The sequence below is a fragment of the Atractosteus spatula genome, chromosome 7 (genome assembly GCF_055471065.1).
Source record: "Atractosteus spatula isolate fAtrSpa1 chromosome 7, fAtrSpa1.hap1, whole genome shotgun sequence".
NCBI lineage: Eukaryota > Metazoa > Chordata > Actinopteri > Semionotiformes > Lepisosteidae > Atractosteus > Atractosteus spatula.
Window position 1 is genome coordinate 14613691 of NC_142712.1, and position 17164 is coordinate 14630854.

General features: G+C 34.0%; 3 protein-coding genes across 3 annotated transcripts; all 3 read right to left on the bottom strand.

Annotated features, from left to right (window-relative positions):
* Nucleotides 1-1115: 1115 nt before the first annotated feature.
* On the bottom strand, nt 1116-2060 carry LOC148830578 (olfactory receptor 1E16-like). The gene has a single exon (XM_088919931.1). It carries the CDS (start codon nt 2058-2060, stop codon nt 1116-1118), a length of 945 nt encoding a protein of 314 aa, XP_088776057.1.
* A 4163-nt stretch (nt 2061-6223) lies between these two features.
* Nucleotides 6224-7192, bottom strand: LOC148830579 (olfactory receptor 1E16-like). The gene has a single exon (XM_088919932.1). The coding sequence runs from the start codon at nt 7190-7192 to the stop codon at nt 6224-6226; it is 969 nt and encodes a 322-aa protein (XP_088776058.1).
* A 1727-nt stretch (nt 7193-8919) lies between these two features.
* Nucleotides 8920-16457, bottom strand: LOC148830580 (olfactory receptor 1E16-like). The gene is made up of 4 exons (XM_088919933.1): nt 16433-16457; nt 12929-13757; nt 12698-12782; nt 8920-9174 (listed from the first exon to the last, which is right to left on the bottom strand). The coding sequence occupies exons 1-4, from the start codon at nt 16455-16457 to the stop codon at nt 8920-8922; spliced, it is 1194 nt and encodes a 397-aa protein (XP_088776059.1).
* Nucleotides 16458-17164: the final 707 nt, after the last annotated feature.

Below are 17164 nucleotides of genomic sequence, written 5' to 3' on the forward strand. Positions count from 1 at the left end.
TACTTTTCACATACTCATATATATGCAAATTATTGGAAAGTAATTAAGCTACAGTTGTAAATAAACATAATACACATGAGAAGGTGTTTCGTTTTATTAATATACAATATTTATAATACTAAATGCAATAAATGCATTTAAACTCTACTTTATGTAAAAAGGTGCAGTGCTACAAGAAAGATTAGAGGTCACAAATGTAGACCAAAGATGAGGACTGAAACAATAAGTCAATAATAATAAATATTTAACTAAAATTCAGGAAAACTGTGAAACCAATATACATTTTCCTACATGTATTTTTAATAGCTGCTTACTGCAACAGAATTTTGTGGTGAGCAGACAATAGCTGCAATTCAGACACACCACAACACAAGAATGGCAATTTAGAGGCATACATTAATCCGGAAATTATGAAAACATACAAATACTACACAGAAGGTGATGCAGGCTGGACTCAAAACCAGAACAACAGAGAGATAGCAATGCTAACTACAGTACCACGAACACTTCAGCCGTGTATGTCAGTCTTTCCAATTTGGTGTACAGATTGCAAGGCACATTCTTAAATGACTTATTACCGTCACTCAATTATATTAGGACTGTTAATATGGCTTGAAACCACTATATTAAAACAGCGTTAATTGAAGTTGTTCAAGTTACAGTAGATGTAACACCACCACCTGAAAACATGAAGAATTTAAGGTTTTATAGGATATTATATCATATATTTTTGTGTGGTTACACATTTCATGCTTAAGATCATACAAACAAGTACATCTCTTCTGCTGTTTCACTAAAATACTAATTACATAAATATTAACTATTGCTATTATTTTATTCATTATTATAACTAAAAAAATACAGGTAAAGAAACATATGTTGAAGTGTTCAATTATACAACTAAAAAAGAAATGTTTTCTAACAGTCATGTTTGAGATTAAAATTAAATTTTGTAGTTGCACAATTATACCAAATTAAAAAAAACAAGACAATTAACTTTTTGTTCTGTATTTTACTCTGGTTTTCTGAAGTGTTGTTACTTCTTTCATAACACTGAGAACGAAGTAATTGTTATCATTTAAGAGAAAAATTACACTTCTGGATGTATCAGAGTACTAAAGAATGACTGGAACAGCCTTCTGCTTCCTCAAGAAATTCTTAATTTGCTCCATTACCTCCTCAGTTTTTAAGGTGTATATGATGGGATTCAGCAGAGGAGGCAGGGTTGCTGCCAAAGATGTGTTGAGGATTCTGGAGTCAGTGTCCACTGGTAAATTGGTCCAAACAATCATATATGTTACTAAGACAGGTATAAAAAAAATGACCACTAAGGCTAAGTGAGCCATGCACGTTTTAAATGCTTTCCACCTCCCTTGTGCAGATGCAATCCTGGAAAGAGCAACTATAATGCACACGTATGACAAAATAATCAATGCCAGTGGCAGAAAAATGAAAGTAACAGTATAAACACTGGCTATAGTCCAATTTGCACTATAGCTGCTGCAGGCCTCTTTGAACACTGGTCCATGATCACAGAAATAACTCTTAATGACAGGAACAGGCCTGCAGAATGACAACCGTGCTATGAAAACCACAGCAACAGTAAAATATGAAAAGGCTAATAACCAGCAGAAAACAATAATAATAAACATCCTGGTGTTTGTGTTGATTGTGCTGCTTCTCAGTGGAAAACAAATAGAGATTAATCTTTCATAAGACATAACAACAAGGGACAGAGATTCTAAGCCATAGAAAGAATGAACAAATAACATTTGAGTTAAACATGTCTCATATAACACAGATCTTGAGTCAAAAAGAAATTGATGTAAACATTTTGGAATAAGAGCTGTGCTAATACTCACATCTACTACAGATAAATTAAAAATGGCTATGTACTTTGGTGTATGAAGACATTCAGACAGCCATATAATGGACATTAGAATAAAATTGGCTATCAGGGTTCCAAGGTAAACGAAAGCCAGGAATATGAAATAATAATCACTGTGCGGCAGATTCTGAAATCCAGAGATCAGAAACCCCACGGTGGTGTTTTTCTCCATTGCTGCCAGCTGCTGAAAGAGTGCTTCAAAGTCCCCCTCTTCACTTTTCTCCAGCCGAAAATCAAAAAGGCAATAAAAAGTAAAGGAGATGACAATACTGTAATATTAACAATGATTCTAGTAACACAGAAACAATACAAACATCACATCCTCTTTTTCAATTTCATTTGCCAGGAATATAGTTCTGACTATTACAAAATTGAAGGGATATCATATGTGATTTGTCTATATCTCTCAGTTCTCTATTTTTGCTATTATTTAAGAGTATAGGTAACTATGCTATATGAAATATAAACAAGATATAATACATAATAATAATACAGAAGCTCTTTCTAAATTTATGTAGGTGTGCTAACTCTGTTTTGTACCTGACAGAAAGATGATGGTAAAATTTGTTCTGTGTGCTGTCTGTATATCAGCACCCTACCATAAGATATCCAGTTATACACCAGAGCATAGCTGTCATCACTTTTTCCTCAAGTGGTACGGCAAATCCTTTGTGCATGTGAGCATTCTCGTGTGTTACCAAGAAAGAGCTAAAAAATAATACCATTTATGTCATCTGGAAACCAGAGCCTGGGTCTTCCCAGTATATCATGTATTCTGGAATGAGACTCAAAAGGAGAATACTAATGCTTTTACTCTTAGTTTAAAGTAAGACTTACCAAAGTTCAAGAAGGTAGATTAAAGTGTGAAATAAATCTGTGTTACAATTTCTGTGATACAGTATTACTAGGATAATTTTTCAAAAGTGGTTTTGACCTATTGTGCTATTCTACAGAATTGAGAATATATGCTTTTAATTTTCATCGACGTTTCTAAATGATGCATTGTTAATTGAATACTTAATATCAAAATAGTTATCGCTCAATCCATGGAGGTTTTCTGAAAAATGGACTATACAGATTTTTGATATTCATTAGTACTTTGATTGATTGACTATATTAACATAGGCTGTCACAGGTAATAATTCAAAATATTAGTCTGAAAAGACTAAGCAAGCAGTCTCTATGAGAATGGTTTTAGAGCTAAATAGGTTAAGAGCCAGGAATACCCAATACATTTCAACTGTTTACAGTACTGTATGTTAACAACAATGCATTCAATGTTAAAATGCAGGAGTTTCAAAAGTATACAATACTATTTTTTTCATTTGCTTAAAGAGCCATAAATTGTATGGAAGAAAAACAAATTGAAGAAAACATTAAAATATCCTAATTTTCATTTCAGTTCTCAAACAAAACCATGCCATTAAACATTCTCCACGTATTGTAGGAATCCTAACCCTAACCCTAGCTTTGGGTTTGGGGAGGTTAGGGTTAGGGTTCAGATTTTCTTCAAAAAATGAATGCAAACTTCCACTCATTTGAGAGGTGAATATACCTCCTGGAATCAAGATATTAGTTTGAAAAGAGTAAGCAGCCTCTTCAAACATAAGAGATTGTATCAAAAGAGGTAAAATTCTATGTTTTGACAAGAATTCTGCTGTTGGAAATTTCAAGCTCAATGGTGTTAATAATGAGCATGGGTTCAGGGTTAAATAGGTTATAGTCAGAAATACCCAATAAATCTTGTCTGTATCTTTTAATATACCAGTGCATTCAATGCCAAATGCAAGAAGTTGAAAAGAATACAGTAATCCTTTTCTTCTAACACTTTGATTTTAGGGTATTTGAGACAACACTCCTTTTTAGAACATAACATTGTATAGAGCTATATATGAAAGAAAAAATGTGTAGAAAACATTGAAATGTGACTTTTCCTACTTTCATTTCTGTACTAAAACACAATTATGCCATCCAAAATTCTCCAAGTTTTGTTGGAATCCTAACCCTAACCCTAGCTTTGGGTTTGGGGAGGTTAGGGTTAGGGTTCAAATTTTGTTCCAAAAATGAATGTGACCTTCCACTCAACTGAGTGGATAATATACCTCCCTGAATAAAGGGGAGGTACTATATATTCTTCAGGTGTGTATATATCACCTGAAGAAGGCTCCACGGCCGAAACGTTGTGTTTTCTCTCTTCTTATTTTCAGCATGGAATAAACCTATTACTTGTTCCTTTGCAGCCTACGCATGCTGACGCAGCTACCCACCTGAACTACTACTTCCTGAATCAAGATTAGTCTGAAAAGAGTAATCAGTCGCGTCAAAACGAACACTATGTCTCAACAATCATAAAATCCTATGTTTTGACAAGTATTCTGCTTTTCAAATTCAATTTTTTTGTTCAATGTTTTTCTCAGTGAGTATGGTTTCATGATTAAATAGGGCAAGAGTTGGGAATACCCAATAAATCGTGTCTGTATCTGTTAATATGCCAGTGCATTCAATGTGAAATACAAGAGTTTGAAAAGTATACATCACTCACTTTCTTTTAAACATTTCCTTTTATGACAAATTACACAACATTCCCTTTTGGGGCAATGCATTGTAGAGCCATAAATATAAGAGAGAAAAATTAATGATAACACTGAATTATATATAGATACTTTATTGATCCCTTGAGGGTAATTGCAGTGCAACAGCAGCTTAGCACAGTCAAAGAGCACAGTGTAATAAATGATACAATAATACAACAATATAATACATACAGTACAATATGGTCAGTGAGAAGTGCACTAAAAAGACTTACTCACATTACAGAATATACAAAATAACCCAGAACAGTACACAAAGGGTTGTATTGCACATTAAAATATAAAAAAAATTGCACAAGTCCCTAGCATATATTGCACAAAAAAACAGTTGTAAACAGGAAAAACCAAATGTAAGCAGAGTTTAATGTTTAGTCCAAAAACAGGTCAATGTCAGTGTTGCCCCTGCCCAGACACATAGTGGATGAATTGTACAGTCTTATGGCAGAAGGCAAGAATGACCTTCTGTAGCGCTTCCTGTCGCACTGTGGTTGGATCAGCCTATTGCTGAACGTGCTCTTCATTCTCACAAGCATGTCAGAGAGGGGATGGGAGACATTGTCCATGATGGCCATTAATTTGGACACCATTCCCCTCTCAGCCACTACCTCCAGGGGGTCCAGGTCAGACCCAATGATAGGGCTTTCTCTTTTGATGAGCTTGTTTAGCCTGTTAGCATCCCCTGCTCTAATTCCAGAGCCTCAGCACTCTACTGTGTAGAAAATGGCACTCATTACAACCGACTGATAGAATTATCTATTTTCCAAAATTTCATTGCTGTCCGAAAACACAGCCTTGCCATATAACATTCTCTACATTTTGTAGGTGTCCTAACCCTAGCTAAGGTTTTGTGTACATTAGGCTTAGGGCACAGACTTTTTTTTAAGAGTAAATGCAATCTTCCACTTATTTGAGTGAAAATATATGATACAAATAAATAAATATAATATAATAATAATACAAAAAATGGTAAATATTAAAATTAAGGTTTTGATAGGTATTCTGTTCTTGAAAAGTTTGTGTTGAATGGTCAAGGGTTTCAGGGTTAAGTCTTTAAACATACTGTAGCTTGAAGCCACTGCATTTAAACCAAACATTATGTTCAATATGTTTAATGCTTAGATGTAACATTTCTACTCTGTTATAAATATGTATTTTGTATTTTCTTTTTGTATGTGTACTCATATACATGAATACACATAATTGAATGAATTACTATATATTTAATAGTTTAAACTACAAAAAGAAAGAAATTGACTACAAATACACGTGTTCAGCTTTGAAATGTGTAGAATGTTACGGATGCAGACTAGTTGAAAAAAAAGTGCCTTAGCGGAAAAAATATCAAAGGATGAATCCTAGATCCACGATGCAGTCTCAGGACTAGACCTTTAAAGTGGTTAATTTTAGAAATCGGCGATTCAAAGATACAGTACTTGTGGGGATGAAGTCTCTCTAATTTGATTGTAAATTAGTCTTTGGACAAAACAATCAATATATCAATATATATTATACGTTAATAAATTAAAGAAATATATAAGATGGGCTATACTATTCAGGTTCTAGATTACACTTGAACTGATACTTCTTTTTTTCTTTTTCGCTTAAATACTAAGTCACTTTTTTTCACTTAATTATTTAAAAAAAGGGTTAGGTGTTTAATTTTATGTGCTGTGTGCATAATAACCCTAAGAGCTAAGCATGTATTCTTTAATTTTTTAATGGGGAAAACCCTGACAGTTCCAGACTAATGAGAATATAAATGATTTACTGGAGCAGCCTTCTGCTTTCTGATGAACTTCTTAATTTGCTCCATTACCTCTTCAGTTTTTAAGGTGTATATGATGGGATTCAGCAGAGGAGGCAGGGCTGCTGACAAAGATGTGTTGAGGATTCGGGTATCAGTGTCCACTAACATGTTTGTCCATCCTATCATATATGTTACTAAAAGAGGAATAAAAAATATGGCCACTAAGGCTAAGTGGGCTGTGCATGTTTTAAATGTTTTCAGCTTCTTCTGTCCAGATGAAATCCTTGAAAGAGCAGCTATAATGCACACGTATGATAAAGTAATCAGAGCTATTGGCACAAAAAAGAAAATAATAATATAAATTTTGGCTATGGTCCAATTTTGAGAATTGTCACTGCAGGCCTCTTTGAACACTGGTCCATGATCACAGAAATAGCTCTGAATTAGCTGAACATTTTGACAGAATGACAAGCGTGTAATAAAAACAGCAGATATAATGTGGATCACTAAAGCCAAAACTGAGCAAAAAGCAATTATGATGAGCATCCTGGTGTTTGTGTTGATTGTACTGCTCCTCAGTGGAAAACAAATACAGACAAATCTTTCATAAGCCATAACAACAAGAGACAGAGATTCTAATGCATAGAAATAATGAAACATGAACATTTGAGTTAAGCACGCTTCATATAACACAAATCTTGAATTAAAAAGAAATTGATCTATACATTTTGGAATGAGAGTTGTGCTAATAGTCACATCTATGGCAGATAAATTAAAAACTGCTATGTACTTTGGTGTGTGAAGACATACTGACAACCATATAATGGACATTAGAATGAAGTTGGCTGCCAGGGTTCCCAGGTAAACAAAAGCCAAAAATATGAAATAATAATCACTGTTGTGCACATTCTGAAAACCAGCTATCAGAAACCCCACAGGTTTTGGGAATGTTTTGTTTATCTCCATTTCTGATGGCAACTGAAAAAGTGCTTCCGATTCCTCCTTTTCAGTTTTTCTCAGCCTAAAATGTAAAAAGGGAAAGGAAATCATAAAAATATGACAACACTGCAGTACTGCTAATGATACTAGTGAAACGATAATAATTACTGCACATTAAACTTCCCATGACATGACATGTTTCAGTTTCATAACAAGTTATTTCGTTTTGAATATCACAATATTTAATGTGCACAGTGATACATGTGTCAATTATTATTTTTATATCTTAAAGTCACGATGGCTATACTGTAAGGGAAAAAAAAACAAGATTTAATTCTTATATTCTATTTTATATTTCTTTGGATGTATATTTCTGTTTCATACCTGATAAAAAAAGATGATGTTGGAATTCTGGTGCAATTCTTTCTCTGTACTCTGTTGTCTCTGCATATCCTGCCTTAAACCATCCTTTTATGTACCAGAGTGCAGTTGTCATCATCCTGTCCTCGAGTGGTGTTACAATTCCTTTGTGCATATTAGGGTGCTCTTGTGTTACTGTGAAAAAGCTGAACAATAATATCTTGCCTTTGATTGGGAAACTAAGCCCTGTACCCTACCTAGTTTACTGTTATTTCTTCTCAGGGAATTCACAGAATCAATTGAATAAATCCATAGAAATCTACTGTTTTCACTTTTAATTAAGGAGGAATAAATAAGAAAAGCCACCGTGGTGGCAGCCATAGCAGCCATGTGGTTTGCTATGTGAAATTATGCTTTTGTTAAAATCTGAGATCTATGGTATTATACAAAAGCTTTAGAGTGAAATTTATTAATTTTTTGTTGTACGTCTTAATAAAATTGTTAATTATATACTGAACATCCAAATATGTGAAACTCTATTTACAATGTTTTCTGAAAAATAGAGTATAATGATTTTGGATATTTGTTGATTTTTCTGACTGGCAGTGATACACTGTACAGTATTGACTTTATTACATTAACACTAAATCAGCTCATTAATAAGAGAACATACTGTAGTAAGCACAGGTGATGGAAGTGATTTCATTTGTTGAATGTGAAGCTTTTGTAAAATTAAGAAGGAAACAGGAAATAAAAGGAACCCATGTGCTCTCTCCTTTCAGTAGAACAATTTCCTCATGCACTTAGTAATATGAGGGGTGGATGAAGTCAGTGCTCTTCATCCTTGAATAGAGACAAGATCACCCTTATGAATGTCAGTAAGTGTTGTGCACATTTACATAAAGTTAACAGCTAAGAAAAGATCGATCAATAAGAATATCTTAGTGTGATGGTCTGGGCAGGACTGTTTAGTTAAGAACAAGGAGAAGAGTAGGAATCGAGAAGATGCCACCTGGCTCATCTAGTCCACCAAGTCCAGCTTTGCATCTTACTGCCAACCACTCTTAATAATGTGAGTTTGAAATTGGAAGATAAACCTACAGTATAAAGAGGCATGTTCCCTTGCTCTATGTCCAGTAAACGGTTGGTGGGTTCCTCATCCTGTCCAGGCAAATCAAAAATGAGAGAAAAAGCTTAAGGTAGAAGCTGGCGGGGTCAGGACCAGGCTCACCCGTGTAAGCCACCTTCACCTAATCATTGGGAAAAGAAGATGGATGGGCAGCACAAATTATTTCACATTGTGTCAAAAAGAACTCTTGCACCCCTCTGGATCACTTGAATAAGGCTGAGGGGGCTGAAGATAAGGCTCTTGGCAGCATAATGCAGTGTTGGCATCAGGAGTGGGCGGACTTGAGGAAATGAGTGGGGGCCCTCGTTGCCTTTGTTGCCTCGGTGTTGAGACCAAGGCGATTGTTGATAAAAATTAATATCTGTTGTAACAGTCTGCTGGTGTCTTCTAAGACTCCTAACAGCTCCATGGTGTGCTGGTCCTGCACCTGAAGTGCTGCCTCATGCCATGCCAGGAGTTGGGACAGCTCTCTGGCCTCAGCTGAGTTCTCCTTCTGTGGCTCTGTCATTCTGTAATGACACTGCAAGAGTGCAACAAAAGAAAAAGGGAAGCCAAAATAGAACAGAAAAATACAAAAACTATACCCAACACTCAGGGCTGCAGAGTGGTAGTGGTAGTGAACATGGACAAGGAACAGGGAAAATGCTGTATTAAGTAAGCAAGCACAAAAACGGTAGAGAAAAAAGAAAACTGGTGTAAATAAATTACAAGGTAGCAAACACACAATAACTCAGCTAATAACAGAGCCCTGAATGAAGGGAAAGGGAAGTATTTCAGGGAGATGAAACAAAGAAATAACAAGTAAATAATAGGTTAATTGGCCACCAGCTGTGAAAATCTGCCCGAGTGTGCTCTAACTGTGCCAGGAGGTGTGGGACTGATTACCGGTGCCTGCGTGGACATGGACAACAACATTCCAACTGGACAACACATATCCTCTAGATTCCTTTTCCAGGTGCGTAGACTAGAGATACCAGAGACCAAGGCTTGTGCTTGTCCAAGCTTTACCAGAAGAATGGGACTATACAGTAGCTCTTAAAACGTAACAATCTGGCATTGTGTAATGGTGAAAATGTGATCTGAGAATTTTAGGGTCCATTTACAGGCTAATCAGAACATCAGAATGGCTACAAACAAGAATTTGTACTGTTCATATTGTGAATAATCAAATTACTTATTTATAATCTCTTTCATTTTACTTAGACAATGTGTGCACCCATATTGTTCACAATTTTATTCTAGGTCCAGTTTTTATATCATTATATATCGTTTTAGTTGCATATCGTTACATTTTTGCATAAGTCCAATGTGCCTATTACATTACGTTTTTCAGGTGTTTTGCTTTTCTGTTGTGTCATAAATTGTATGAAGGCTTTGTTGTCAGCAGACATTAATGATGAGTTAGAGAACTGTTTAAAAAATTGAGAGAGTAGTACTATAAATCATACAGCATTACCTTAATTGAGCTCTATTGTACTGTAATCCACCAGGGAGGTTTAGCACAGTATTAGTGTGCTGTAGTAATTAGTGAGTCATTCTGAAGCCTAAAGGGCTTCACTGTCACTAAAACATCACAAGAAATATTGAAAAGATTTAAAGAAGATAAGATCTCACAGAAAATAAGAATTTACAGCAAAAACATTTAGGTAATTTGCAATAAGACAAAATAAATAAAGCCTATCAGTAGGGGCGATCAAATGGTTTTATTATTTTTAGGTTTAATGCACTGACCTTGAAGGATAACTGACCTGGTAGATAGACAAACAAATATTCTAGAGTTAAAAAGAGGAAAATATGACAGTTTATGCTATATATTCAAAATGTACATATAAACAAGAATACAATATTCTTGTCAATAAAGGCATTATAGAGTAAAATGCAATTACAGTATCAAAGAAAAAACATTATAAATTGGCAGATAATTAGCTTAGCTTTATGTAAGATGGTTTCAGGGAATCTCAACTGTCTAAGGTACTTGTTTGATGAATACTATCCTAGTGGGATTTTCTAAAAATACTGAGCTACTGAGATCTTGTCAACAACTTGATCTGAGTTAATTTTAGTTACCAATTCAAAGATATTAGAACTGTAGTGCTTTACTTCATTTTTGTATTCTTTAAAGGTTTCCATTCATTGAATTGAAAACAGTACTGTTTTTTTAGTTTTAATTTTGTTTTAATCAAACATAACTTATAAAAATCTTTTTTTCAAAGTTGCACTTACACACTGACACTTGGTAGATCAAACAGTTTTGTATAAGCTGTCTCTTTTCTGTATAACAAGTGTAGCCCCTCTACAAAATTCTTTCAAGGCAACTAAAAATGAACAATATAAGAAAGCATGTCTTCCTGTTTAATCATTTATTATTGTTCTTCTTTCTCTCTTTGAAAGTTATTAGTACATCCTGATAAAAACAAGATTTCACCAAGTGATTCATAATTATGAAGTCTTTTAATCAGTTTTGTAAGTTGCTGTATAGTATAAAGTTATTGAAAAATGTCTGCATACTTTGCAAACAAAAACACGGATCCATCACAGAATGGTTTTTACCTTTATTATGTGTTTGAAATACATTACAAACCTTACTGTATACTGAATGCATTGATATACTGTACAAGTACAGCATTCTACCACACGTAACTCACTTTTAGGTTTACAGTATATTATGTAGGCATGAATCTGGAGTAGTTTCAATTATAATATGTGCCCGAACTGTGAGTTGAACCAGAAGTGTAAATTGGAATTGTAAACAAGTAAGACTTACAATGCTTCTACATATTATATATTTAGAAACAGGACACAATGAATTAACAAGATGAGCCCATTAATTAATTACATCTTGATTTTTTTAGAAGATTTCAATTAAAAGACTATATATTTAGCCTCTTAGATTATATATTGGTTATACATCACTCTGCAGACTAGTTATTTAACATAGATTTTTAAAATGCAAACAGATATGGTAAATTAAACAGGACCACATAAAAATGGGCCCTCTATACAGATGCAAATTCTAAACTCAGCACTTCCTCAATCAGCTGTGTGGTTGCAAGTCTCTTCTTCTACACCAAAAATCTACTACAAGACACTGATTTGTAACTTTGACTTAGCATATGCGTCTAAATATTGGTTGTCTGCTGATGTTTTTATAAAGGACACCTTTGTTAACTACTTTCTAAAGGAAAAAAAAAACTTAGTTCCAGATTATGGTTTCACTATGGGTTTTCTCGGAAAGGGTGTCAGATGCTGTAATTCCCTAAACGGAACAGTGAGCATCATTTGCCACTGTAGCTCCTGTTTGTATGGACAGACCAATCATGAAGAACACAAAATGAATCATAACAGGGTGATTTCTGTAATGTATACTGGTGCATATAAGAAAATATAACATTCAGGTCTAATGAATTTGATCAAATTTTCAAAACATAGTGAATGAAATCACAGAAAATGTGTTAGACTATCAAAATTGAAACCATACAGAATGTCTGCTCTTGAACTTTAACACCATGCAGTCTTTTCTTATTCTACTGCAAATTTAAAAGTTTCGGATTAACTTGCTAAAACAGAAAAAAGTTGTTGACTAAGAGACATTTTTCAATGTACAGTATGATGAGCAGTTAGATTGCCTCCAGATGTTAAAAAAGATTCCTTCCTACTTTATTGCACTCTCTTTCACAACACTTCATTTGTTCTCTTCTGCACAGAAATGCACAGAAACACAAAAAAACTTTCATTATTCTAGTAAAAATACAACATAGCAAATGAAAAACCCAATGAATATTATATATGTAACCAATAGGTTATTGATGTAAAAGCTAGACTGTTGTATTTTATCGTGCATTATTATTGCCTTTTGTTGACACTGATTAAATTTGTAGTTTTAAATAGTACATGTTGCACTAAGCAGATTAAACATTATACCACATTTTCTATGATCATTCTTATGAGTTGTAATAATTATTTATTCAAAGAATGATCTTGCTATTTATCTATTGTATAGTCAAAAGTATCTTGTTTCTTTTATAAAGTTTTGTAATCGCTACCATTATCTCCTCAGTCTTTAATGTATAAATGATGGGATTCAACAGAGGAGGAATGACATTGGCCAAGGAAGTGTTTATTATTCTGGTTTGGTAAACCAAAACTTTTTTCTCTTTAACCTCTCTCTCATACAAATAAAAGAAAACACACAAACTTCCACAACATGACAATTTTCTCTTTTTTTGTGAACTAAACAGTTCTATACACATATAATACCGGTGTGGCTCTGTTACTGATTTTTTTTTAATTTACTTGTTGTAAATGCAACAAGGTAGGTGGCAGATATTGGGAGATAAAACACAGCCACTAAGATTAGATGAGAGGTGCATGTTTTCATTGCTTTTAAGTGTCCTTCCTTTGATGCAATTTTTAACAAAGCAAATATTATACACAAATAAGATAATGCAATCAGCAACAAAGGGGCAATAAAATATAATGCTGTACAGAATATAGCAATTATGTTATTTGGAGTATAATCATTACAAGCCATACGATATGTTGGTCCATGGTCACAAAAATAGCTTTCTATCATAGTTGTTTTACAGAAAGATAGTCTTGTAATTAAAACTACTAATGTAGTCATTATCCCTGCAGTGAGAATCCATATTATTGTTAGCATGATAAGCATTACAGTATTAGTGACAATGACTTGATATTTCAGGGGAAAACAAATAGCAGCAAATCTGTCATAAGCCAATACACATAGAGTAAGTGACTGCATTAAAGAAAAAAAATGCACAAAAAACATATAGGACAAACAGGCTTCATATGCAATAAACCAAGATTCAAACAGGAAGGTGTCAATCAATTTAGGAATAAGAGCTGTGCTTCCACACATGTCAACCACAGCTAAATTAAAAATAGCCATATATTTTGGGGTGTGAAGGCTTCGCTCCAAGAATATAATGAACATGATGAAAGAGTTTCCTAAAACAGTTACAGCATACACAAGGCACAAGAAAATGTAATAGTACTTCACATGTGGAATGTTAGAAAACCCACTGATGTAAAACATCTGAGGTCGAACAAACGTAGCATTTATACGTTTGTTTGTAACATTAGCTTCATGTTAAACATCCTGGAAAGGAAGAGGGGAAAGTCATTGTAGTTTTATTAGTTGTGCAGCTTTGTACCACTATACTTCTAAAATATGTAATTGATTTGAACATCTTTTCACAGTTTAGTACAGCTAAAAAGAGTTCATAGCCTTCTTCTAAATTCATTATAAAATGAAATTAAACTATATATTGCATGGTATATGTGCTTACAGTGTTGTTCACGATTGCACTATGTCCATGAAACACCTGATCAAAGATTAGACTAACAAATGACATTTAGAGACAAACCCATTGTATGAAAGTCAGGGTCAATTTTACCTTCTAATGTGTTCATGAGTTTTTGTAATTACAGTAGAACCAGATATTGTCATTTCTTATTATAAATACTTTCTTGTTTTGAGTTAAAACACGTTTTTACTTGTTCAAACTGGACGACAGAATAATCTGCACATGAAACACTGGATTCATAGTAATAATTAAACAATTACTATATACATATGTAAAAATTGTTGGTCAGGTTTAATATTAAAGTCCGTGTGCTTCTGCTTTGCAATTCTGTGAAATTTATATCTACCAACAAAAGGGTTTAGACAATGCATTTCTAATGTTAGAAATATATTCTGTAATAATATTTAATATGTTAAAATGTTGAATGAATAAGGATTTACAGTATATGTCACTTGAAAATAATTAATTTGCTTTATGTGTCTTTCATATACTTTTTCATATACTGTACATATATTGAGAAAATTAATAAAGTAATAAAAAGCTACATAGATTTAAAATATTTACTGTATAATACTCACCCAAGGGTTTACAGGGAAAAAATCTAGTTTTCTATCCAGGAACATATAATTATAATATTGTTAACTCACACTGCTTTTTCTTTTTTTGAAATAACAATGTACAAAGCATGCTTCAAGTACAATTAACTGTGTGTTTCTGATTGCATTTGCAGCAACAGGCATTTATAAATATGTAAACTACTGTATATGACGTTTTTCACTGCCATCTACAGGGGCCATACCACGCACAATTATTTCCACAAAGAGTACACCTCAGAGATATCACTAAGAAAGTAGTAGATAGTGTATGTTTTGTTTTTTGTTATATTAAAGTTACATCAAAGACTTAATGTTATGTAAAATTGATTATATTTAACATTGAAGATTTAGACAAATAACTCAGTATCAGTTATGCTCTTGTTCAAGTATTGTTGGATGAAGTGCTGCACAAAGCTAGGGAATTAATGGGCCTTAAAACATGTTAACAATCAATACTCCTGTAGGTATGACAGTCATCTCTACCAGTATGTGAGAAGATACTTGCAGAAACTATTAAAGGCATAAGCAAACTTGTCACTTCCAGTCCACATCAGTCATTTGCTCCTGCCAAAGCTTAATTTGAACCTGGGTTAAAGAATTAAGGATACATTCAGAAATCTTTTGTAAAGTTAAATTTAATGTAATAGCTTACAAACAATTATGCCCAATTTAGAATTATGTACAGTATATATTAATAATATGTATTGTATATTCTCCCTTTAATTTTATTGATAAAAAACTCATGCATCTTAAGTTCTGTTTTACAGTGGCAACATGAGTATAACGCTCCAATCCTGGTCCTGGGGGGCTGGTGTGTCTGCAGATTTTCTTTCCATTTCATCTCTCAAGTTAAATTAGCTGCTTACTGGTTTAATGGACCAATTTCCAAGTTTTTCTGAGCAATTCAGATGCAAGTGCTTTAAAGATACATGGAAAACCTGTAGACACACCGTTGTAGACACATCAGGCATTTCTGCCTTAGAGGATTCGAAAGTTTAGTTGTGTAGGAAACAGGTTGCTGGGGAAATTTAGAAAAAAACACAAATGGAAAAAAAGCAAAATGAAGAAAGCCTAGCAGAAGGGAGTTTCTGATTTCAAATGATGTCATTATTTTGAGAAGCAATAACTTGAGAAAAACTGGCTTGATAGATATATTACTATATAAATATGGTAAAACTAATAAATATGTTACTGTACCTCTTCTCTCTTCTTTTGAATGTTGTGCTTTAAATGTCTGTTCCCCACTCTACCATCATTGCCATGGTTTATAGACCACTCAAACGTAATGAAGCCTTTTTAGGTGAGTTTGTCAATTTACTTTCATTTCTATGCCGCAGATTTAAGAGGATCCTTATTCTTAGGGAGTTTAATATACATATTGACGTATGGTCTTCCAGTTTAGCTAAGGATTTTCTAGCCCTGTTGGAATGCTGTGATCTAACCCAGTTTGTTCTTAACCCAACACATAACAAAGGACACGCGCTTGATTTAATCATTGGAGACACCTTTTCTCCACCATCAACATCCTGCTAAAGCCAAACTGCCCTAATATTTTCTGTCTCTTCGCAACTTTGCAACACATTTTTAGATTTCCTTAGCTCCAAGATTGACACCATTTGGCATCACATTCTCTCCACAACACACATCATTTCCACACCTCTTCCCTGCTTGCCTAACTTTACTGGTTCCCTTCTCTCTAACTTCTCTCTTCTTGACTCTGCATCCTTCTGTCAACTGGTTTCGCATATGAAATCCACCAGCTGTATACCCTGTATATCCCACCACTTTATTTCAGTCCTGTTTTACTTCTCTCTGCTCCATTGTCCTCAATATAATAAATGAATAGGGGTTTTACCAAAGGTCCTCAAAACTGCTGCCATTACCCCAATGTCAAAAAAACCAAACATGGCTCTGGACAATCTTAACAATTTTCACCCCCATCTCCAACTTACCCTTTCTTGCACAAATTCTAGAACGTCACATTACAATTCAGTTAAATAATCACCTCATTGCAAATAGCTTTTTGATTCCGTCCGATGCGGTTTCCGACAACTTCACAGCACAGAAACCTAGTCAAAATGACTAGCCTTCTTCTAATTGCTTCTGATTCTGGTTCTCTTTCTATCCTCATTCTTCCTAAGTGCTGCTTTTGACAATGTTAACCATGATATCCTAGTTTCACGTCTTGAGACTTTGTTTGGAATTACTGACACTGCACTCAAATGGTTCAAATCTAAACAGGTTCAATAAAACAGACTCACAATCTAACTGCAAATTGTAAACTCTATACGTCCTCAGTCAGCTTGGTGGTTGAAAGACAATTGCTTCTACTGTACCTAAAGAAAAAATCAATCAAGCCATTAGTTTGTTGCAATTAATATATGAGATTATAAACTCATTCCCTATTGATAATTTCTCTTAAAGGATTAAAGGACACTTTTGTTAGCTAGAGTTAATCCTGACAGGAAAGAAAATATTTACTGTATATACAGTATTATGGTTTCACAATGGGTTTTCTTGGAAAGGACATCAGATGCTTTCATTCCCTAAAGTGAGCGATGAGCATCATTTGCCACTGCAGCTCCTG

Excerpts from the sequence above, each read along its gene's own strand:
- LOC148830579 (XM_088919932.1), bottom strand. The coding sequence starts at position 7,192 with ATGGAGATAAACAAAACATTCCCAAAACCTGTGGGGTTTCTGATAGCT.
- LOC148830578 (XM_088919931.1), bottom strand. The coding sequence starts at position 2,060 with ATGGAGAAAAACACCACCGTGGGGTTTCTGATCTCTGGATTTCAGAAT.
- LOC148830580 (XM_088919933.1), bottom strand. The coding sequence starts at position 16,457 with ATGGCAGCAGTTTTGAGGACCTTTG. Across the intron at positions 12,783-12,928 it reads AGTAAATTAAAAAAAAATCA|CAGAATAATAAACACTTCCT; the intron begins GTAACAGAGCCA and ends GGTTTACCAAAC. Across the intron at positions 9,175-12,697 it reads TAAAGACTGAGGAGATAATG|TGTCATTACAGAATGACAGA; the intron begins GTAGCGATTACA and ends GCACTCTTGCAG.